Raw genomic sequence first — 23,102 nt, forward strand, 5'->3', positions numbered from 1 at the left:
GTGGCTGCTCGGAAAGGTGATGTCCCACGGAATCCAGACAGCACTAGTTAGGTGGACTACGAATGAGATCAGAGTTAGGAAGCTGACGAAGGGGTTGAGAGAGGTTAGTGCACAGTAGTATACAGAGGTCAGTGTTAGGACCTTTGTTATTTGTTATTTATATACGTAAATGATATCGATCCAACTGACCAAGGTATAATAATAATAGTTTTTCTACAGGTACTTTTATACAGACAATCTAGTTCAAAGTGCTTTACTATAGAATTGTTAGAGCGATTTTTGGGGTTAGCACATGAAGCAAATAACTTTAACTGATTTCTGCCACTAGCCTTCAGATTAGTACGAATTATGGAATAAATCTAAAACGCAGCTCTGATCAATTGGTTCCTAAGAACCGTGAACCAAATTAAATTGGAAGAACTGACAATGCTGATTTAAATTTGTTACTTGTATGTATTTGGGTATCTGCATTATAGGTGCAAAGAGGGAGGTGTGATGATGGGAAGATCCAGGCATTTGAATTTGTTCCATGTACGAAGGGTGATTGATAAGTTTGTGGCCTAAGGTAGAAGCAGTCCATTTTAGAAAACCTAGCACATTTATTTTTCAACATACTCCCCTTCTACATTTACACACTTAGTCCAGCGGTCGTAGAGCATACGGATCTTGGACCTCCAGAAAGTGTCCACAGCAGGGGTGATTGATAAGTTCGTGGCCTAAGGTAGGCGATGCGTTATACAGCTCTCGTTACATGCACATGCAAGTCAACTCTTTGAGTGATTATGCAGAAAGTTTGAGAGCTGTATAACTCATCTCCTTTTTGCCTTAGGCCATGAACTTATCAATCACCCCTGCTGTGGACACTTTCTGGAGGTCCAAGATCCGTATGCTCCACGACTGCTGGACTGAAGTGTGTAACAGCACATTTGGAAAGCGGTGAAATGATCGGACAAAGTCAGCATGGATTTGTGAAAGGAAAATCATGTCTGACGAATCTCATAGAATTTTTTGAGGATGTAACTAGTAGAGTGGATAGGGGAGAACCAGTGGATGTGGTATATTTGGATTTCAAAAGGCTTTTGACAAGGTCCCACACAGGAGATTAGTGTGCAAACTTAAAGCACACGGTATTGGGGGTAAGGTATTGGTGTGGGTGGAGAATTGGTTAGCAGACAGGAAGCAAAGAGTGGGAATAAACGGGACCTTTTCAGAATGGCAGGCGGTGACTAGTGGGGTACCGCAAGGCTCAGTGCTGGGAACCCAGTTGTTTACAATATAAATTAATGACTTGGATGAGGGAATTAAATGCAGCATCTCCATGTTTGCGGATGACACGAATCTAGGTGGCAGTGTTAGCTGTGAGGAGGATGCTAAGAGGATGCAGGGTGACTTGGATAGGTTGGGTGAGTGGGCAAATTCATGGCAGATGCAATTTAATGTGGATAAATGTGAAGTTATCCACTTTGGTGGCAAAAATAGGAAAACAGATTATTATCTGAATGGTGGCCGATTAGGAAAAGGGGAGGTGCAACGAGACCTGGGTGTCATTATACACCAGTCATTGAAAGTGGGCATGCAGGTACAGCAGGCGGTGAAAAAGGCGAATGGTATGCTGGCATTTATAGCGAGAGGATTCGAGTACAGGAGCAGGGAGGTACTACTGCAGTTGTACAAGGCCTTGGTGAGACCACACCTGGAGTATTGCGTGCAGTTTTGGTCCCCAAATCTGAGGAAAGACATCCTTGCCATAGAGGGAGTACAAAGAAGGTTCACCAGATTGATTCCTGGGATGGCAGGACTTTCATATGAAGAAAGACTAGATGAACTGGGCTTGTACTTGTTGGAATTTAGAAGATTGAGGGGGGATCTGATTGAAACGTATAAGATCCTAAAGGGATTGGACAGGCTAGATGCAGGAAGATTGTTCCCGATGTTGGGGAAGTCCAGAACGAGGGGTCACAGTTTGAGGATAGAGGGGAAGCCTTTTAGGACCGAGATTAGGAAAAACTTCTTCACACAGAGAGTGGTGAATCTGTGGAATTCTCTGCCACAGGAAACAGTTGAGGCCAGTTCATTGGCTATATTTAAGAGGGAGTTAGATATGGCCCTTGTGGCTACGGGGGTCAGGGGGTATGGAGGGAAGGCTGGGGCGGGGTTCTGAGTTGGATGATCAGCCATGATCATAATAAATGGCGGTGCAGGCTCGAAGGGCCGAACGGCCTAATCCTGTACCTATTTTCTATGTTTCTATGTAAACGTAGGAGGGGACTATGTTGAAAAAAAATGTGCTAGATTTTCTGAAATTGACTCCTTCTACCTTAGGCCACGAAATTATCAATCACCCCTCGTAGTTCAAAGGAGCATTGTAAATATGGGCAACATACACAAAACGCTGGAGGAACTCAGCAGGCCAGGCAGCATCTATGGATAAAAGTACAGTGACATTTCGGGCCGAGACCCTTCAGCAGGATCCTGCTGGAGCATCTCGACCCAAAATGCCAACTATACTCTTTTCCATAGATGCTGCCTGGCCTGCTGAGTTCCTCCAGCGTTTTGTGTCTGTTGCTTGGATTTCCAGCATCTGCAGATTTTCTCTCATTTGTGGTTGTAAATATGGAGTAGTTTGAATTGTTTTGAATTTATCTTTGATCTTCAGCACATAAAATCGTGTGTGTTGGGTCAAAAAGACTCCTTGCTCTGAAAGGGTCTGTTTCTCTCCCTATCTCTCGCTATGACTCCAAAGGTTGTGATACTTTGTTGAATAAGGAAACTTCTTCATAGCTACCAGTACTTCTCTCTGGTAACTTCATTCACGCAACAACGGGATAAAGTGCAAACGTGAAAGTAAAAGACAAAAAGATGTTAGTTAAAAGCAAGGCTAAATAAATCGGTTTCAAGCTGGCGTTTAAGCGTCCACTGAGTCTACATCCCTTAATTTTAGGTATTGAATTGCACAGATTAGGAGAATAGTTCAAAAAAGCTGACATGTCAATTATCTTCTGAGAGAGATTGTTTAAATGTAAGAGACCAGCAGAACAAGACGTCAGAGCTCCAGCAGCCTCACCCTGGTTGGTTCCACCAGATCATTACACAGCAGGATCACAAGACCAATCCCTGTCATACCCACTCGCCCACCAGTCTGTTTATTCCCGCTCTTTGCTGGGTCCTGTAAACATTCTGGAAATCAGGAGTCACAGATGAAATGAGCCCTTCGACCCCACACGTGCATGCCAACCAATGTGCTTACCTGAGCTGGTCCCAGCTACCTGCATGAGCCCGTATCCCTCTAAGCTTTCCCTATCCACATACCTGTCCAAATGTCCTGGAAGCATTGTTAATGTACCCGTCTCAACCACCTCCTCTGGCAGCTCATTCTATTTACATACCACCCTCTGGGTGAAACACCTGCCCCTCAGGTCTCTTTTAAGTATTTCCCCTCCTACCTTAAAATGTGCCCTCTAGTTTTAGACTTCCCCTACCCTGGGGAAAAGACTGTGACCATCCATCGTATTCACAGCCCTCATGGTTTTAGAAACCTCAGCCTCTGTTGCCCCAGGGAAAACAGTCCCAGTTTGATCAGTCTCTCCTTATAACTCAAATCCTCCAGTCCCAAGCCTTGCCGAGCCCCCTCCAGATTATTAACATTGAACATAGAAATGTACAGCACATTACAGGCCCTTCAGCCCACAATGTTGTGCTGACCATGTGACCTACTCTAGAAACTGCCTACAATTTCCCTCTATCTTTCTAAGCTCCATGTACTTATCTGAGAGTCTCTTAAAAGACCCTATTGTATCCACCTCTACCACCGTCACTTGGCAATGCATTCCATACACTCTGTGTAAAAAACATTAACATCCTTCCTAGATCTGAGTGAGTAGGACTATACCCTCCTGTTTTAGACTCCCCTACCTTGGGGAGAAAACTGTGACGGTCCACCTTATTTTTGGTGCTCGTGCTTTTTCAAATGTCTACACAGAGGGTTTATGAATAAACATTTGGCTCAATGCACATTTATTACAGATTTAGTATACCTATACAGATTAAACATACAATAAAGATATCTGAAATATATATATGGCTTATAACTTACAATGGCATACACAAGGTGCAGTTAAAGTGCAGGATCAACAATTTAACAATGCAAAGTTAATGCCCGATGACATGTACAAAACAAGCTATCTCAATGTTCTTTTTCCAGGCCTCCCTCCACCTGACTCGAAGAGTCAGCAAACACAGCCCCCACCCAGACTGACTCACAGAGATGTGGGGGGAGGCAATGAGGAGGGACAGCTGTTGAGGATAGAGAGGCACTGAGGAAAGAAGGTGCTCGTGAAGGAAGGGCCATTGGGGACAGAGGGCCGTTGAGGAGCAGCGGGGTGGAGGAGATTGCTGAGGAGATGGGGGCTGAGAAGGGTGCACTGTTGGAGGGATGGGGAGGGTTGAGGGGCCATTAGAAGGGAGGGGAGGGAAAGTGATTAGGGAAGTTGAGGAAGGCGGCATGACGAGTAGGGAGGGATGTTGAGGAGGAGGGTAAGTGAGAAGGTGTGGCAGTCTCAAGGATGAGGCAGCGAAAAGGGAGAGCTAGTGAGTAGGGAGAAGCAATGAGGAGTGAGTGGCAGTGAGGAAAGAGAGGCAGTGAGGACGGAGGGGCTTTGAGGGGGAAGGGACACTGAGAGGGAAGGAGTGATGAGGAGGGAGCACTCATGCAGATATTCCATGCCCTGAGATCTAAAGGAGTTATGTTCCTCCCCAACACTCAATCCTCCTGTTGCCAGCCTCCATCTGGGACGTCCTTGCACTGAGAACCTCCTGCTCCCACTTCTGGCCCATGGGATCTTACTGTGTGTCAATTGGCCCTACTCAGACTGGATAGAACAGTGACCAATCTCAGCCAGTGGAAAGCACTGACCAGGCAGTCAACTCCTCCACCTCCATCTACCAGGCCTGTGACTATCCCATTATTCCTCACACATTGACTCACCTTCCCCAACCCTTTCTGCCCCTGCCACAAGTGGGCTGGGTGGATTAATCGCATCCCCATTCCATATCACCCCACCCAAAAGTAGTCTGTGGCTGAGGGGTGGCAGAAGTGAGAGAGAAGAGCAAATGCAGGGATGGGAATTGATCCAGTGGGCTGAATGGCCTCTCCTTGCCAGTGGGGCCATGCTGTCAGAATCCCATAATCTGCGAGTGCTGGGACCAATACCAAAGGTTAAAGCCCAAATGTCAGTGCGTCCAGAAGTCAGAGAATTAATGCCTGCAAGTCTGTGAGCCCAAAAGCTAAAGGTCAAAGTCCCGAGTGCAGCAAGTCCAAAGGGCAAGGACAGAAGTTGGGCATCTGGACATCGAGGCCCTGCGTCAGCATGTCCAGAAGTCAGTGAACTAATGTCTGTGAATTTGTGAATCTGGGACAGGTATAAACCCCACGCCAGTAAGACAAGGACATGGAGACCCATGAGAGTCCAGAGTTTGAGGCCCCCAGATTGAAGTCCTGTGATCAACAAGCGTTTGGTGCGATAGCTGAAGGGTGAAAGTCGAAGTCAGTAAATCTGGAGGTCAGAAGGTCGATGTTTTTCAGTCTCAGCCAAGGACTGGAGGTTGGATTTCTGGAGGCAGCCTGTCCTCGGATTGCAGGCCTGTCTGTGTGCGCGTGTGAGAGGGAGGGAGGAGAGGACGCTGCTGTTGTTTAGTTTTGAGACGGCTTTTGTGTCGTTGTTGCAGCTTGTGCTGTTCTGCCGAACATCGTGGGCATGTTATGTTGGCATCAGGAAGTGCAGTGACACTTGAAGGCTGTTCCCCAGCACGCCCTTCAGTTGTGCTGCTGGATACACAAACAACACAGGTCTCTGGATGTTTTGATCTACATGTGATGGTTCTGATTCTGAATCTGAAAACCTGGAACAACCCCCACTGTGCTGGGGGATCTCAGCAGGTTGGGCAGCATCCAGGGAGGTTGGAGTGGACAGATGAAACCCTGACTTTCATCCCAGGAGAAGGCTGCTGTCCACTCTTCCCTCCTCAGATACTGCCCGACCCACTGAGTTTCACCAACAGTATGGGGTGAACTCTGGAGGGGAAGGAGGAGGGAAGAATGGAATGGGGTGAGATTCAGTGAGATAGCAGGGAACTCAGTGGGCTGAATGGCCTGCACCTGCGCTACATGGCTCCCTGACTGCTCAATCCCCCCAACTTCCTTCCCACCACTCTGAGCTGGGGATGGTGGATATGGAACCCAGTTCTGATCTCAGCCCTGATTCAGGGTCCTGACATGAGATGCCGGAAGCCTCTTGCTTCCTTCCCACACACTGCCCCACCTGAACTCCTCAGGCAGGTCACATGTGCTTCCCCCCCCCCCACCGCACTTGAGTCCTATTTTCTGCTGTCTCTGGTGTCCCCACTTCAATCTCATTGGTATTTCGCTAACATACCATCAGCCTGAACCACAAGCACTGATGCATGCAGGCAGCTATCACAAACTGGCCCCAGGCAGGAGCCTGGCAGACAAGAAGGAGCCAAGCAGGGCTCCTTTCCCACTGCCAGCTTTCAGCACAGACAGGGCAGTTCCTACCATTCTCTTTGAGCTTCACGTGTGGCTGCCTCTGGCAACCAGATAGAAGTGTTGGAGCCAGGGAAGTGGGGCGTGTCCCGCCCCACTCCCAAACTCCTGCCCTGTGGTTGGGGAATTGGACTATCTTCATCCAGGGAAGTGGGAAGTGTCCCGTCACACTCCTGAACTCCTGCCCTGTCAATGGGGGAAGGGATTATTTCCGCCCAGTATCCTGTCACACTCATGACCTTTAGATGGAGCTAATGTGGCAAATGTTGAGTGTGTGGATTAACTGTGTCCCAACATCCTCCTACCTTCTGCTCTGTAGATCTGGGAAATGTGGCGGATGTTGTGTGCATGGACTAGGGAAGTGCCCCATTACGCTCTTGCAGATGGAGAATTGACTGTAACCACCAGGGAATTAAACATGTTCCATCACATTCCTGACTGGGCGGGTAGGGAGTTGGGAGTAAGACTTCAGGTGCAGGAAGGAGAGTCAAAATCCACAAGATTCACAGTCCATGACCTCGATGTCTATGTGGCTGCTCCAGTGGAGTTTCTGGTCAGTGGTGATCCCCAGTACGGTGACGTTAGGTGACAAGATGGTGGGACCTGACAGAGCCATGCTTCCTGCTTCTGCAGATGGGTCATGCAATGCTCACCATCTCTGTTTAGGTCCAAACCTCCCAAGCATGCATGGCACATGCCCTGTTACCCTGAAGTCGTCGAAGCATTCATGCTTTGGAATAAATAAGTCAAGTAATGTCCTTAAGGCAACGAGTACCATGACTCAGTACAGCTCCATTCTCCCTGGAATCTCTCCAAGCCCCATGGAACACTGCTGGTCCTGGAGCATGGCGGGAACAAGGAGAAGGGCAGCCATGACAGGTTCAGGAGGAAGGGGATCACAGCTGGTGTCTCAAAGCTCTATATCTTCATCCTTGCCTTCTGAAGCGCCTTCTTTCCAACTGCCGGAGAGAGGGACAAGGGGAGAGTTTCAGACTCCATGCCATCATGCCCACTGCCCCACCATCCAACCCAACTACCTCGCAGTACAGCAGTAAAGGCAGCTGCAGGACTTTTCAGCCTATTCAGCCTGCTGTCCCAGTCACCCAGGTCTGCTACTTCCTCTGGCCTATCTTGCTTACCCATGGTGGACAGAGGGTAGAGGCCATTAGGACCTATTAGGTCTATGACTAGCCAATGTACTAGAACCTGTGGCGTGGGGGCGAGATATATCAGTGACCCTGATGTTGATGTAAATGGGTGGGTTATCAGTTTGCAAACAATACAAGAATAGGTGGTGATGTGGTTAATGTAGAAGGATACAGTGGGATATAGAACAGTTACAAATAAGGGCGGAAAATGGTAGATGTTTTAACCTAGCTAAGTGTGTTGTGTTACACTTTGGGAGATCAAATATCAAGGGACAGTACATAATTAAAGGCAGGAACATTAATATGTTAAGGTACGGAGGGATACTAGTCCATAACTCCCTGAAAGTTGCTTCAGGGGTGGATAGAATGATAATGCTTGCCTTTATTAGCCTGAAGACTTTAAGACAGAGGAGCACCATAAGATCATTTCAGCTCATCAAGTCTGTTCCTCAATCTGAACATAGTTGATTTATTCTCCCTCTCAATCCCCATTCTCTTGCCTTCTCCCTGTAACCTTTGATGCCTTTAATAATTAAGTAACTATCAACTTCTGCTTTAAATATCAATAACGTCTTGTCCGCCACAGCCATCTGAAGCCATGACTTCATCACCCTCTGGCCGAGGAAATTCCTCATTATCTCTGTCCTAAAGGAATGCCCTTCTATTCAGAGTCTATGCCTTATGGTCCAAGACTACCCTGCTGGTTGAGTCAGTGAGTTACCGAGTGCAAGAGTCGGGTAGTTCCGTTGCAGCTTTCTGAAACTCTGCTTAGGTTAGGACTATTGCATTCAGTTCTGGTGCCCCATTACTGGATCGATGTGGCATCTGCCGAAAAGATGCAGGACGTTGCCTAGATTAGAGGGCAATGAGCTTGGAGAGGTTGGGGAAACCTGTTTTTTTTTTCCTCTCTCTGGAATGGAGGAAGCTGAGGGGAGACCTGATTTGGTTGGGGGGGCGAGTGGTTATAAAATTATAAGAGACACAGATATGGTGCCAGCCAGTATCTCCCCTCCCCACCCCCATAAGGTCAAAATATCAACACCAAAGGGTGTGGATTTAAGATGAGAGAAGAAAGTTCCATGGAGATGCGTGGGGCAAGTTTTTGTTTTACACAGAGAGTGGTGGATGCCCAGAATGTGCGATATGTGGTGGTAGTGCAGCGTGAGACACCTAAGAGGTTGTTAGACAAGCACATTGAGGTACAAGGAATGGACGGATATGAACCATGTACAGGGTGAGAAGATTTAACTTAGCCTGGAATTGTGGTCAGCACAGATGTCGTTGGCTAAAGAGCCTGCTCCTATACAGGTATCGTTCTGTGATCAATATGCAATTCTGCTATACCGTTCTCACCTCCCACCACCCTCCCCCCTTCGCTTGCTCCATCCCAATCGTTCTTCCCATTCCAGTACATCGCTCACCATTCTCTCTGCTTCCTCATCAGAATCAGGTTTATTACCACAGACATTGATATTAATTCTGGTGCTTAGCAGCAGTACTGTGCAAATACATAAATATTACTATGTTACAAAAGTAAATAAATATTGTTAAAGAGGTAGTGTTCATGGACTACTCGGAATTCTGATGGCAGAGTGCAAGAATCAGGCTCCTCTCACTCCTCCCTGATGGAGTAACGAGACAAGGGCACACCCGGATGGTGAGTGCCCTGACTGATCGGTGCCTCCTCTGGAAGATGCCCGTGACGGTGGGGAGCGGAGCCCGTAATGAGCTGGCTGAGTCTACAACCCTCTGTAGTCTCTTGTGATCGCCTTGCATACCAGGCGGTGAAGCAACCAGTCAGAATATTCCTCAAGATACATCTGTAGAAATTTGCTGGAGTCTCTGGTGATATATCAAATCTCCTGTAATCTCTTCATGAAGTAGAACCACTGATGTGCACTTTCCATAATTACATCAATCTGTTGGGCCCAGGATACATCTTCTGAGATGGTGATGCCCAGAAATTTGAAGCTGCTCACACTTTGTACTGCTGACCCCTCGATGTGGACCGAAGTGTGTTCTCTTGACTTTCCCTTCCTGAAGTCCAGAATCAATTGCTTGGTCTTATTGATGTTGAGCGTAAGGTTCTTGGTCTGACACCACTCAACCAGCTGATTTATCTCATTTCTATACACCTCTTCATTGCCTCTTTGAAATTCTGCCAACAACTGTAGGGTCATCGCCACATTGTTTGAGCTGTGCCTGGCCACACCATCGTGGGTGTAGAGAGAGTAGAGCGGTGAACTAACCACGCAAACTTGAGGTGCATCAGTGATGATTGACTACAAGGAGGAGATGTTATTTACGATCTGCGCTGACTGAAGTCTCTCAGTGAGGATCTAGTTGCAGAGGGAGGTACAGAAGCCCTGATTTTGAAGCTTGTTGATTAGTACTGAGGGGGTGATGGTGTTGAATGCTGAATTGTAATCAATAAACAGCAGCCTGCTGTGGTCCAGGTGCTTCAGAGCAGAGAAGAGCGCCAGCTGAGGCATCCTCCACACAGCAGTTCACGGCGACCTCAGGAGCTCTGTGTAACAAGCAGCACCCTGGGGTGGGGCTCTGTGTGTGAGATTACCACTGACACCTATCAATGATCTTCTGCTGGTTGAACCCATGGCTTCTGGAAAGAGTCCCATTCATCACTCCCTTTTGTGTAGGGCCAGTTGGTACCTTCTCCACAGGGTTGAAATATCAAATACCAGAGGGCATGCATTTAAGGTGAGGGGGCGGGGGGAGTTGAAACAAGATGTGTGGGCAACATTTTTTCCGCCTATAATGTGTTGTCAGGTGTGCTGGTGGAGGCAGATATGATAGAGATGATTAGGAGGCTCTTTGACAAACATATGACTGTGCAGAGATTAGCGGGATATGGAACCTGTACATGCAGAGCTTTAGTAATTTAACTACTTAGGCACAACAGTATCAGCCAAAGGCCAGTATCTGGTCTATACTCTACGTCCTACATCCAATGTTCTAGGCTCGAGGCTCTACGCTCTATGCTCTAGGCTGCATGGTCTATATGCCCTATATGGTCTATGCTATATATTCTCGATGCTCTAGGTTCCATGTTCTAGGGTTTATGGTCTATGCACTATATGCTCTATGGTTTATAATCAATACTATATATAGTCTAGGCTCTATGCCCCTAGCCTCTATACTCTATGATCTATGTTCTAACCTCTATACTCTATGCTCTAGACTCTGTGGTCTATTCTTGAGTCTCTATATGCTCTATGCTCTATGTTCTATTCTCTAAGCCCTAAGCTCTATGCTCTAGGTTTGTCTCTAAAGTGTATATGCTCTATGGTCGAGGCTCTGTGGTCGATATGCTCTATATGGTCTATGGCGTGTATACTCTATGTTCCCAGTTCACAGGTTCTGCATTCTACGGTCTATGCTTTAAGTTCCATTTCAAGGACAAAAAAATTTAACAGGCCATTCAGCACCTGGAGCCTATTGTCCCAGTCATCAAGCTTCTGATTGTTCTTTGATACCTCTTCTCCACCCTGCCTCTGGACTCCTTAATACCCTTCAAACCGTCAACATCAACCAGTGAGCTCCATGACCATGAGGTAATTGCCTCTGGGTAATGATATCACTCCACATTTTCATCCCAAATTACCGATCTCTCATTCTGTAATCGGGACCCATGGTCCTAGACTGCCCAGCAAATGGAAACCCCTCCTCCCATCTTATTTAATTTTTTTCTATTTAAATGAGATCCTGTTCCAAACTGGTGAGGCCCTGGAGAGTGTTGTAGAAGAGAAGTACTCAGGATTATGGGTATGGGTCCCTGAATGTGGCATTATAGGTAGACAAGAAGGTGAAGGTGATAAAGGCATGCTAGCCTTTATCAGTCAGGGCTCTGAGTACAGGAATTGGGACATTATAATGGAATTGTGCAAATTGGTGAGCCCATACTTGGAATATTGTGTTAATATTGAATCATCGTTCTACAGGAAAAAGGTTATAGAACTGGGAAGAGCGTTTAATGCTGTGTTTCTCTGTGAGGATGTTGGCAGGACTCGTGGGACTGAGATATGGAGAAAGGTGAAGTGGGTTGGGATTTTATTCCCTAGAATATAGGAGACTGAGAGGGGCTGACCTTTTACAGGTGCGTAAAACCATCACGGACATAGACTGGGTAATGATTGCCGTCATTCTTCCCGGGGTTGAGAAACGAAGAGCTGGAAGGCACAAGTGGAGCGAAGAGGGCGGAGACGTATTGAGGACCAGAGGGTGAATGTGGAATGAGTTGCCAGAGGAAGCAGCTGAGGCAGGGACTTTGGGACATTTACAAGGTACGTGAACAGGTACATGGATAGGAAAGGTTTAGGGGGATATGGGCCAAACGTAGTTAGATGGGACTGGCTTCGATGAAAATCATGGTCGGCACGTACTGGTTGGCCAAAGGGCCTGTTTCCATATTGTGATTCTAACTGCAGGAAATCCTGCCCTCTTCTCACGGGATGAGAAAATGTCCCGGGAATCCAGCCAGTGAACCTTCTCCCTCCCTCCCTCTGTGACAGGTCCATCCTTCCTGAAACAGAGAGACCAGACCGGGACATCACATCAGGGGTCCTGTGCACAAGAATGGAGTCTGCCTCCTGCCCACACCTGGGAACATTTCCCAGAACACCAGGTTAGTGGGAGCTCACCTCCAATGGAAAAGAACAGCAGAACAACCCCCAGCAGGAAACACAGGAGGACCGGACTGAGGAGCAGGAACCGGAGCCGCTCTGGCATGTCCTGGGTCTGACACACTGGCACATCAGAGGAGGCTGCAGGAAGCAGATGTACAGCAGTCAGTTGGGTCACTGGGGACAGATAGTTCCCACAGTCTCACATACTCGCACAGATAGAGACACATCCATACAGACACACACTTACACAGTGACAGACAGACACACAGCTAGACACAGACATACACAGCAACAGACAGGTGAGGTGTTGGAGCCAGAGGGTGTCACAGAGATGGGGAGGGGTTTGACATTGCTCCCTCTGATCTGTGCGAGTACACGGCCACGCAGCAACTGAAATGCTCCCGTGCACATATCCTTTGTTGCCACGCAGCTGGAACTGGACGCAGCCAGACAAAGTTGCCATACAAACGTGAAAGATTTTCTTTGCTGTATTGTATTTCATTTTATCTGTCTATTCATAAATAAAATCAAAAATATGTGATTTTTCAATTTTCATTCTAAATAATCATAGTATGCATATTACAAACATTGAAGATGTAATGCAGTTTTCAGGCCATATAAAAAATCTTCCTGCTCAAAGAAATGGCTGGTCCGCACAGTTCTAAAAAATTGTCAGAGGAAACATTGGGTGTAGGGGCCGAAGGGGATCACGGAGATGGGGAAGGTTGTAGGGACTGGATAGGGTCACAGAGATAGGGAGGGATGTAGAGGCCAGAAGGGGTCTCGCAGATCGGGAGAGGTGGGGTGAATTACGGAGACGGGGAGGAATCACAGAGATGGGGAGGGATGTAGGGGCCAGAAGGGGTTACAGAGACGGGAGGGTGTAGAGATGAAAGGGAGTTACAGCAAGACAGGGTAAATGTGTGAAACAGGGCGACAGAGGGGACATGCGCAGACAGATAGTGAGAGAGAGAGAGAGAGAGAGAGAGAGAGAAAGAGAAAGAAAGAAAGAAAGAGAGACAGGTGACCTTCCTACCTGTCAGGTTGAGGCTGAGGCTTTGCGAGTTTATTGTGTTCCAGACCTTACAGGTGTAGGTACCACAGTCCTCCCAGCCCAGCTCAGGCAGCACCAGGTCCTGGCCCATGTCCCACTGCACCACCCAGCCCCTCGCCGTAATGTTCTGGCCATCTTTGGACCAGGCGAACTGCAGCTTGCTCCCTGCCACCACCGAGCACTTGAGTGTCACGTTCTGCTGAGGGGACGTCCTGTTGGGGTACAGGGAAACGATGATCCCTGAAACTGGCTCTGAAAAAAGAAGAGACAAGGGTCAGACCTCCTCAAGCCTGCCAGCTCCCACCACTGTCCCATCCATGAGAAATCCCAGATCATCACAGGCATTCCATGTGGGAATGGCGTGTCATCGAGAGTCCAGAATTATGACTGAAAACCCTACTCCCATGAGTCTACAGAGAGAAGCTCTCTTCATGTAGCCCCATCACACACTGCCTGGGTCAGACACAGAGTTAGACTATCTCCACACTGTCCCACCACACACTCCAAGGGTGAGGAAGGTGAAGCTCCTTCCCAGTACTCCATCCATTATATATGGCCAGACCTCTCCCTCACCTTGTGCCTTACCCTCTCCCTCCTCTTCCTCATGGGGCCACTCATCTCCCTCCCTTCACTTCCTCTACCCGTCCCCTCTCTCCCACTCAATGGGACCCTAACATTAACCCTAACACAATCTCACCTTCACCAACAAATGGCCCCATCACTCTCTCTTCCTCATGGTTGAAGAGGATCCCTTCCCTCCTTCTTCCTCCCCCCTTCCTCCCCATTCATCTCCCTTTCATCCTCATTCTCACTTGCCCTCATATGGAGCAGCCTCTAACCCTTCCTCTCCCCTCACCCTCTTGACTCTCCCTCCCTCTTCTCCTGCTCACTCTCCCGCTGGCACTATCCCTTTCCCAGTCCAACTCCCCCTCTCTTAACCCTGCCCTACTCCCTGACTCCCTACCCTCTAACTCCCTCTATCCCTCCCAACTTCCTCACCCTCCCTTCTCCTCCTTCTTACTGTCCTCTTTCCCCTTCCCTTCCCCCTGTTCCCACTACCCATCTCCTTCTTCCACACCCTTGCCTCCCCTCCACTCATCCCATTGCCCTTCCCTTTCTCCCCCTAACCTTCCCTCCCCAAGACTCCTCCCTTCTGCTCCCTCTCCCACTCACACTGTCCCCCCGTCACTCACCCTCTCTCTCCTTCTCCCTCTGCACTCCCCTTCTCTGTGTTCCCTTGACCCTCCTCTTCCCCTCTTTCCACTGACCCTCCCTTTTCCTCTCTCCCCCATCCCCTTCCCCCTCCCCTCCCCTCGAGTTGACCCACCGTACACAGCCACGCGTGCCTGTGCCTTGACCTCGGTGCCATCCACGGCAGTGACGGTGATGTGGTAGAGGCCGCGGTCACTCTCGGTGAAGCGGGCTATGCAGAGGGAGCCGGTGGTGCTGTTGAATTGGACGCGGTGCTGGTATGGTGCAGAGGGGAGGGTGGTGTTCCTGCTGGCAATGTACTGCAGGATCCGCGTGGGATAGTCCTTATCCACCCGCCACGTGATGCTGTGCAGGCGCTCAGAGACCCCGAGCTGGTACTCGGCCTTCAGCTCCACCGCCTGGCCCACCAGTCCCCACACCAGTTCCTCGCTCAGCCTCACCTCCAGGCAATAGGTCGGGGCTGCAACAGAAAGACATCAGGAACAGTCAGCTGGTCCCAGTGCACTCCACCCCAGAGCCTTCCCCACAACACAGCTGGACTTCCTGGACCTCCACAGGAACAGACGAAGTGAAGAGAAGTGTGGGTGCTGAGAGATGGGAAGAGGGAGTGGTGAGGTGTAGGTGGACCAGATGGACCGGTTCTGTGGGTCCCACTAAGGAACCTTCACTTGACTTCCTGCAATAGAACATCATTGTACACAGGCATGACCCAGGTTCAGGTCAATCCCACTGCGGCAGGGGGTAGAACTGCTGTCTCCCGGTCCCAGAGACCTCAGTTCGACCCGCCTCTGCATACACACATACCTGGTGTGTGTGTGTGCGCCTCTCTATAAGTCTGTGCGGTTCAATGTGTACATGTCTGTGAGTAATGTATGTTTTTGCATGTTTGCGTGTGCATTAGTATGTGACTTTATGAATCAGTGTGTGTGTGTGTATGTGTGCGCACACGTGCACGTGACTATGCACCTGTGTTTGTGTCTGTATATGTGTCTCTATGTGAGTGAGTGTATCTGTGAGTCTGCATCTGTGTGTGTGTGTGTGTGGGTGGAGTTGGTGCCTTCTTGCTGAGACCCTGTGGGCTTCCCTCACGGTCTCCAGTTCCATCCCACATCTAAATGACATGTGGGGTCAGTGGGTAAATCAGCCACTGTAAATTGTCCCCCATGGTGTTATAGGTGAGAGGTAGAAAGTGGAGTAGGTGGGTGGGTGTTGGTACAGACGTGGATGTGCTGGAACAGATTAGGTGTAGGATTAGTGTCAGCTTTCTCCCTAGAGGGAGAGGAGTCTACAACTAGATACAGGATGAAAGGGGAAAATGTAATGAGAATCTGAACTCTAATTTTGGGTTGATCCCCACTGAGAGATACCCTCTCTGATCCTTTCATCAAGCAACAAATGCCAGCTATCTACAACTGAACCATCCAAAACACCCTTGTGCCCCATCAGCAGAAGCCCAGATTTGAAGGGCACATGTAGAACCCAGGGACCCCTGCCACAGGATGCCTGAACTTGCTGGCGTACAGAAGAATGAAAGGGGTTTTCATTGAAAACTACCAAATATTGAAAGGCCTAGATAGTGTGGATGTTTTCTATAATAGGGGAGTCTAGGTCCCAAGGGCACAACATCAGAATACAAGGACATTCCTCTGGACAGAGATGAGGAAGATTTTTCTTTACCCAAAATCTGTAGAATTCATTGCCACAGTTAACTGTGGAGGCCAAGTCACTGGGTATACTTAAAGCTGAGGTCGATAGGTCCTTGATTAATTAGTGTGTCAAAGGTTACAGAGAGAAGGCAGGAGAATATGGTTGAGAGAAATAATAAATCAGATATGATCAAATGTCAGGGTAGATTCAATGGGCTGAATGGTTTAATTCTGATCCTATTTCTTATGGCCCAATTCACTTTGGGGATTTGGGCAGGGATGTCTGGTCCAGCATATGGCTGTACTTCCTTAAATACCCTGCACCAGTGGCCATTCCCAAGGGCACTGGAGTGTCACCACCCCCCCCCCCCCCCCATCCACCTCTGTACTGGCCTAGAGTCATGTACAGGAGGGTTATTGGGGGAGGGGTGGAAGGCAAATAGCTTTGCACTAAGGTGCCAGGCGAATCCCTTTTGCAAAGGTGCAGATTGACTGAATATGCAGTTTAAATGGTTCAGCATGGACTAGATGGGCTGAAGAGCCTGTTTCTGTGCTGCACTTTTCTATTACTCTATTCAATATCTCCCTCATCTGTACAGCTCCACGCATAGATTTCTAATCTTCCAGTGAACCAATGTTGTCCCTTGGTATCCATTTTCTCTTCACATATCTGTAGAAGACCCTAGACTCTCCTTCACCTTGTCTGCTAGAGCAACCTCATCTTCTTTTAGCTCTCCTGCTTTCCTTCTTAAATGTTCTGTTGCATTTTTTATACATCGCATGTATTCCTGCCTGCCTGTACCTGCTATACACTTCTTTTCTTATCCATGGTCTCAATCTCTCTTGAAAACCAAGATTCCATAAACATGTTATCCTGGTCTTTTATTCTGACAGGAACATGCAAAATCTGTACTCTCAGAATTTCACCTTTGAAGACCTCACACATACAAAGTACAGCTTTGTCAAAGAACAATCTGTCCCAAACCACACTTGCCAGATCCTTTCTGATACCAACAAAATTGGCCTTTCTCCAACTTAGAATCTCCACCAGAGGGCAATACTTACCCTTGTCAATAATTACCATGAAACTAAGGGCATCGTGATCAGTAGATGCAAAGTGTTCCCCTACACAGACCTTTATCACCTGCCCTAATAGGAAATCTAGTATCACACTCTCTCAAGTCAAATGTGTACCGCTGAAGGAAACTTTCCTGATCACATTTGACAAACTCTATCTCTATCAGGACACTGGAGCAGGGATCCAATCGCAGACCCAGTACTGTGCACACAATGATATCAATTGAGCAACAAATCGCAAGCTGTGAGCAAAGTCAGCATCAAAGTTCAGGCAGAGATCAAAACATCCAGAGAAATCCAAAAAACCAGAATCAGGCAGAGGCAATATTCAGACAGACAGAGTACAGATACAAACACTGGAAAGGCTCAGGAAAATTAACTGCTACAATCTGACAAAAAAAAAGGTGAAAACACAGGACTGAAATACACTGAGCAATACACAGAGAGGCAGATGATAGGTGGAGCACAATGAGACACAGGTGGCAGCAATACAGGTAATAATGAGAAACAGGTGAGAGACTGAACACTCAGTAATACAGGGGCCGGAGTAGAGCAGGAGCAGGGACAGGAGCACATGGCAATACGAAACCACAGACTGACAGCTAGGGGGAAAACACACAAAGTTCAACTGGAGGTACTGTCAATCCCATCCAGACCTTTTACAGTATGGAAGTATCAGTCAATATATGAAAACTTAAAATCACCTACTATAGCAATCTTATGTTTCTTGAAATAGTCTACAATCGCTCTGCAAATTTGCTCCTTTAAATCCCACGAACTGTTGGGTGGTCTATAATATACTGCGATTACCATGGCTGTACCATTCTCACTCCTCAGTTCTACCCATGAAGCCTCACTAGACATTATTTCCTCAAAGAATTCCAACAGTTTTATCAAGCAAGGTTTCTCCTGAAGAAAACCGTGCTGATTTTGGCCTATTTTATCATGTGCCTCCAAGTAACCCAAAACCTCACCCATAACTCATTGATGAGAACAAATAGTTTGCTGTATTGAATCAATGGGAGAAATGATACAATACGTCACTCCCAGAACATTTAGAAGCCTGATTTGTCCAGCACCGGCATAACTGGGTAGAATCAGTAGCCTTCCCACAGCTGCCTGTGATCTTCAAACACTTCCCACACATGGGGGTCACAAGGATGGGCAGGGGTGTATTTGACTGAGGGGGATGGGGGGGATGTAGGGCCTAGAGGATGTCATAGAGAGAGGGGGGGTTATATCGGCTGGAGAGGATTACAAAGAAAGGGAGAGGTGTGAGGGCTGGAGGGTTTTCTACAGACGTGTAGCGGCTGGAGAGGGTGACAGAGACAACAAGGGATGTAGGATGTCTTAGAGAGAGGGAGGGCTGTATCAGCTGGAACGGATTACAGAGACACAGAGGGGTGGAGGGTTCAGAAGGTTTTATAAAGACTGAGAGAGCTGTAGGTGATGGAGGCCTCAAAGAGACAGTTTGTGCAGGGATCTGAGGGAAGGGTTTAGAGGTCACTGGGGTTCAAAGAGATACGAGGCTGGAAGAGCTTACAGAATTCTGGAGGTCTGTAGAGTTCTGAGGGGGTTAAAAAAAACAGGGAGGGCTCCAAGGATGGGTGTGCTGATGCATCTCTGTCCTTACCCAGATACAACAGGGTGAAGCAGACAATGAAGGCGGCTGCTGTTCTCAAATCCATAGGTCAATGTGCGGATCCAACAGTCCGGCTCGCAAGTTGTCTTGAATCCCCATCTGCCTGGTCTCTCGTCCTGGTCTCTCTGCTTTCTGCAAAATGTCAAAGTCAGCCTGTGTGAATGGCTCCATCACGGCAAGAGCGAGAGAGCTGAGGAAGGACTGGAGGGGAGGGAGGTAGGTGGAGACAGGAGGGGGTGGAAGGAAAGGGGAAAGGGCAGGGAGAGTGATGGAAGAGGAAGGTGGTAGTGCAAGAGGAGGCAAGGGAGAAGCAGAGGGCAGGGGAATGGGAAGGAAGGGAGGGAGATGAAAGGGGAAAGGGTTGAGGAAGAAGGGGTGGGAGAGCACAAAACAAGGAAAGGGAAGGGGAGGAGAGAGAGGGGAAGAGAGCAGAGGGAAGAGGAGGGGGAGTAAAGAGGAAGGGGAAGAGGAAGGGAGAGGAAGGGGGAAGAGGAGGGGAGGGAAGAGGAGGGGAGGGAAGAGGAGGGGAGGGAAGAGGAGGGGAGGGAAGAGGAGGGGAGGGAAGAGGAGGGGAGGGAAGAAGGGGGAGGGAAGAAGGGGGAGGGAAGAAGAGGGAGGGAAGAAGAGGGAGGGAAGAAGGGGGAGGGAAGAAGAGAGGGAGGGAAGAAGGGGGAGGGAAGAAGAGGGGGAGGGAAGAAGAGAGGGGAGGGAAGAAGAGAGGGGAGGGAAGAAGAGAGGGGAGGGAAGAAGAGGGGAGAGAGGGGGAGGGAAGAAGAGGGGGAGGGAAGAAGAGGGGAGAGGGGGGGAGGGAAGAAGAGGGGAGGGGGGGAGGGAAGAAGAGGGGAGAGGGGGGAGGGAAGAAGAGGGGAGAGGGGGGAGGGAAGAAGAGGGGAGAGGGGGGAGGGAAGAAGAGGGGAGAGGGGGGAGGGAAGAAGAGGGGAGAGGGGGGAGGGAAGAGGAGGGGAGGGAAGAAGAGGGGAGAGGAGGGGAGGTAAGGGGAGGGAATGGGAGGGAGGAGATGGAAGAGAAGGGGAAGGAGAAGAATCAGGAGGGGAAGGGAAGAAGATTGTGGAGGGTAGGAAAGAGGGGGAAGGGGAGGTGAGGGGGAAGGGGAGGTGAGGGGAAGGGAAGAGGAGGGATGAGGGGTGGAAGAGTGAGGGTGAGGGGAAAGCGGGGGAGGGAGCGGTGGAGGGGAGAAGGGGAGGGGAAGGTGAAGGGGAGGGGCAGGGGAAAAGAAAGGGAAGAAGGGGAGGGGAGGAGGGGGAGGGGAGGAGGGGGAAAGGGAGAGGGGAAAAGGGGAAGGGGAGGGGGAAAGGGGAGGGGGAAAGGGGAGGGGGAAAGGGGAGGGGGAAAGGGGAGGGGGAAAGGGGAGGGGGAAAGGGGGAGGGGAGGGAAGGGAGGGGAGGGGAGGAGGGAGGGGAGGAGGGAGGGGGGAGGAAGGGGAGGAGAAAGTGGGGAGGGGAGAGGAGAGGGAGGGGAGGGGAGGAGGGGTGAGGGGGATGGGAGGGAAGAGAAGAGGAGGGAGGGATAGAGGAGAGGGAGAAGAGGGTGTAGGAAAGGGAGGGAGGATGGGAGGAAGGATGGGAGGGAGGTAAGGAGATGAGGAAGGAGGAAAGGATGGAAGGAAGGCCAGAGGGGAAGGGAGAGGTGTGGGGAGGGTGGAAGGGAGAGGAGAGGAAGAGAGGAGGAGGGAGGGATAGGAGGAGAAGAAAGTGTGAGGAGGAAGGAAGGAGAGAGGAAGGGAGGGAGAGCAGGAGAAGGGGAGGGAGAGCAGAGGAATGGAGGGAGGGGGAGAAGGGGAGGGAGGAGGAGGGAGAGGAAGGAAGCGGAGAGGGGAGGGTGGGAAAGGAGGAGTAGGAGGGGAGGGGTAGGAGTGGAGAGAGGGAGGGGAGAGAGGAAGGAGTGGAGGGAGGGGCAGTGGGAGTGGAGGGAGTGGGAGGAGAGGAGGGAGAATGGTAGGGGAGGATGGGGAGGGGCGGGGCAAGTAGGGAAGGAGGGATTGGTAGGGGAGGGGGAGGGAAGGGAGGAGGAGAGGGGCAGGGATGGGAGGAGGGTACAGGAGGGGTTGGGAGGAGGGAGTTTGGGAGTGAGGATGGAGGAGGGAAGGGAGGAGGAGGGAGTGGGAGAGGAGGGAAGGAATAGGATGAGAAGGAGGGCAGGAGGGGAAGGGGTAGGAGTGGAGGGAGCGGGAGGGAGTGGTAGGGGAAGGGGAATGGGGAGGAGGGGGAGAGGAGAGGAGGGGCAGGAGGAGAGGGGAGGAGAGGAGAGGGGAGGGGGAGGGGAGTGGAGCGAGGATATGGAGGAGGTGGAGTGGGGAGGAGGGGGGAGTTGGGGAGAAGACATTAGTAAGGGAGGCATGGAGAAAAGGTGTTGGAGAGGAAGGGGGAGAGGGAGGGGTTGCGAGGAAGGGAGCTTGGGGTGAGGATGAGGAGGCAGTGGGAGGGAGGGAATAGGTTGGGAGGGAGGGGAGTGGGAGAGGAGGAGGATGGGATGAAGTGGAGGGAGGGTGAATGAGGGGAGAGGGGGTAGGAGGGGGAGGGAGTGGCGAGTTGGGGATGTTGGTGAGCAGGGATGGGTAGGTTTAAGAGGAAGGAGGGGAGGTTGGCGTGCAGGGATGGGTGGATTTGAATCATGTTGAGGGGAAGGGGATGGAAAGGAATCGAGGGTGAGTGATGAGGTTGTATTGGGAGGGCCTGAGGCGGAGTAAAGGGTCTGGAGAATGGAAAGTGGTGCTGAAGCGTCCCAGTAATAGGTTGGGGTGGACAGAGACCAGCGGAGGGTGATACCACCACATACGCCCTCCCTCACTCACTCTACAGGTCCACGCTTCCTCGGACCTTGACACGTTATTCTAGGGACCAGCCTACACTGGTCCGGGAGAATCGGAGCCAGACCGCAGGCTCCCGGCTCCCATTACTCCCCGGTCACGACCCTGCACAATTTCCGCAGGACCCAGGTCTCAGGTGGTGAACCCGCACCTTCCCTGTGCTCGGCCGTTCCTTGCCGCTCGGTCTCCCCCTACATCACCAACCGACCTCGGACATGTTGTTGTCAATCCTGGACCACCTCGCGGGACAATGTCAATAGTCTCCAGCTCGGAGACAACCGATACACAGCCGTGTTCCCCGTCCCGGGACCGGAGCCATAATGGGACGGTCCCTTAACCAAAAATCCCAACACACGTCAACAGCTCTCTTTCTCAAATCCCCACCACATCGACCCCACTCCATCTCGCCCCCTCCTATCACTCCCACACTATCTGCACTGTATATTTCCTTCCTATCTTCCCTGTCCTATGTCCGCATCTCTCTCTCTGTATCTCTGTCTCTCTCCGTCTATCTCTCTCTACATCTCTCCTCTCTCTCTCTCTCTCTCTATATATATCTATATATATAGATATAGATATATATAGAGATATATATAGATATATATAGAGATATACATATACACACACACACATATTTAAAGAGAGAGAGAATACGCTATCTTTATCTACTCTCCTTCGCAAGCACTGGAATCCATCCTCCGCGCGACATAATGTGTTACAGAGAGTCCTCCCAACTCCCGGATACCCCCGGTCCCACCGCTCACCTCACGGGTCGGGGCGGACTGCGCTCCAGCCAACGCCGTTTGCAGGATGTGGCTGGAGCGCTGCTTTTCTGCGTTTCAACTGCGTAATGCAGAGAAAATCGAAAGTGGGGAATGCACATTACCGGGAATTGCGATCATGCTTCTGGGACAGAGTGTTGTAACTTTTTTGGAGGATGGGGGAGGATGGGGGAGGATGGGAGAGGCTGGGTGACGAGAACTGTTCCTTTAACATTCGGTCTCCCTGTCACACCGCACACCACCCCCCACCCCCGACTCTAAAGCAGTGCAGCGCTCTGGAACTGGGCACGGATGAAGTACACCGCCAAAAGGGTGGTGTGCCTTTCTGCCCAGAAAGGCTAACCATCTTCCCTTCCCTGTCTACCTCTTCACTGGTCTTTCTCTCCCTCTTCATCTTTCTCCATTTCACTTGGTCTGCCTCTCTTTGCCTCTCTCTTCATACCCCTCCCATCCAAGGCAAACCTAAGAGCACCATAAGTTGAAAGATCCAAGAGATTGGAGGAGACACAAAG

The 23,102-nt window shown here is 49.9% G+C and overlaps 1 protein-coding gene across 3 annotated transcripts; it reads right to left on the minus strand.

The window, feature by feature from the left end:
• Positions 1 to 3,997: 3,997 nt before the first annotated feature.
• Positions 3,998 to 22,674, minus strand: LOC140201656 (HEPACAM family member 2-like). 3 transcript variants are annotated; one of them, XM_072266107.1, is made up of 6 exons: positions 22,573 to 22,674; positions 18,973 to 19,113; positions 14,732 to 15,076; positions 13,387 to 13,656; positions 12,366 to 12,488; positions 3,998 to 7,518 (listed from the first exon to the last, which is right to left on the minus strand). In XM_072266107.1, the coding sequence occupies exons 2-6, from the start codon at positions 19,025 to 19,027 to the stop codon at positions 7,478 to 7,480; spliced, it is 834 nt and encodes a 277-aa protein (XP_072122208.1). In that variant the 5' UTR covers positions 19,028 to 19,113; positions 22,573 to 22,674; the 3' UTR covers positions 3,998 to 7,477. The 3 variants fall into 3 exon arrangements, with proteins under 3 accessions (XP_072122208.1, XP_072122206.1, XP_072122207.1); XM_072266105.1 differs by having other exon boundaries at positions 3,998 to 12,247; XM_072266106.1 differs by lacking the exon at positions 3,998 to 7,518 and having other exon boundaries at positions 12,158 to 12,488.
• Positions 22,675 to 23,102: the final 428 nt, after the last annotated feature.

This window comes from Mobula birostris, chromosome 8 (genome assembly GCF_030028105.1).
Source record: "Mobula birostris isolate sMobBir1 chromosome 8, sMobBir1.hap1, whole genome shotgun sequence".
NCBI lineage: Eukaryota > Metazoa > Chordata > Chondrichthyes > Myliobatiformes > Myliobatidae > Mobula > Mobula birostris.

Coding starts and splice junctions, on each gene's coding strand:
- LOC140201656 (XM_072266105.1), bottom strand. CDS start 19,027: ATGGATTTGAGAACAGCAGCCGCCTTCATTGTCTGCTTCACCCTGTTG. Junction 15,077..18,972: donor CTTCACCCTGTTGTATCTGG/GTAAGGACAGAG, acceptor TTTCTGTTGCAG/CCCCGACCTATTGCCTGGAG. Junction 13,657..14,731: donor GGCACGCGTGGCTGTGTACG/GTGGGTCAACTC, acceptor TTCTTTTTTCAG/AGCCAGTTTCAGGGATCATC.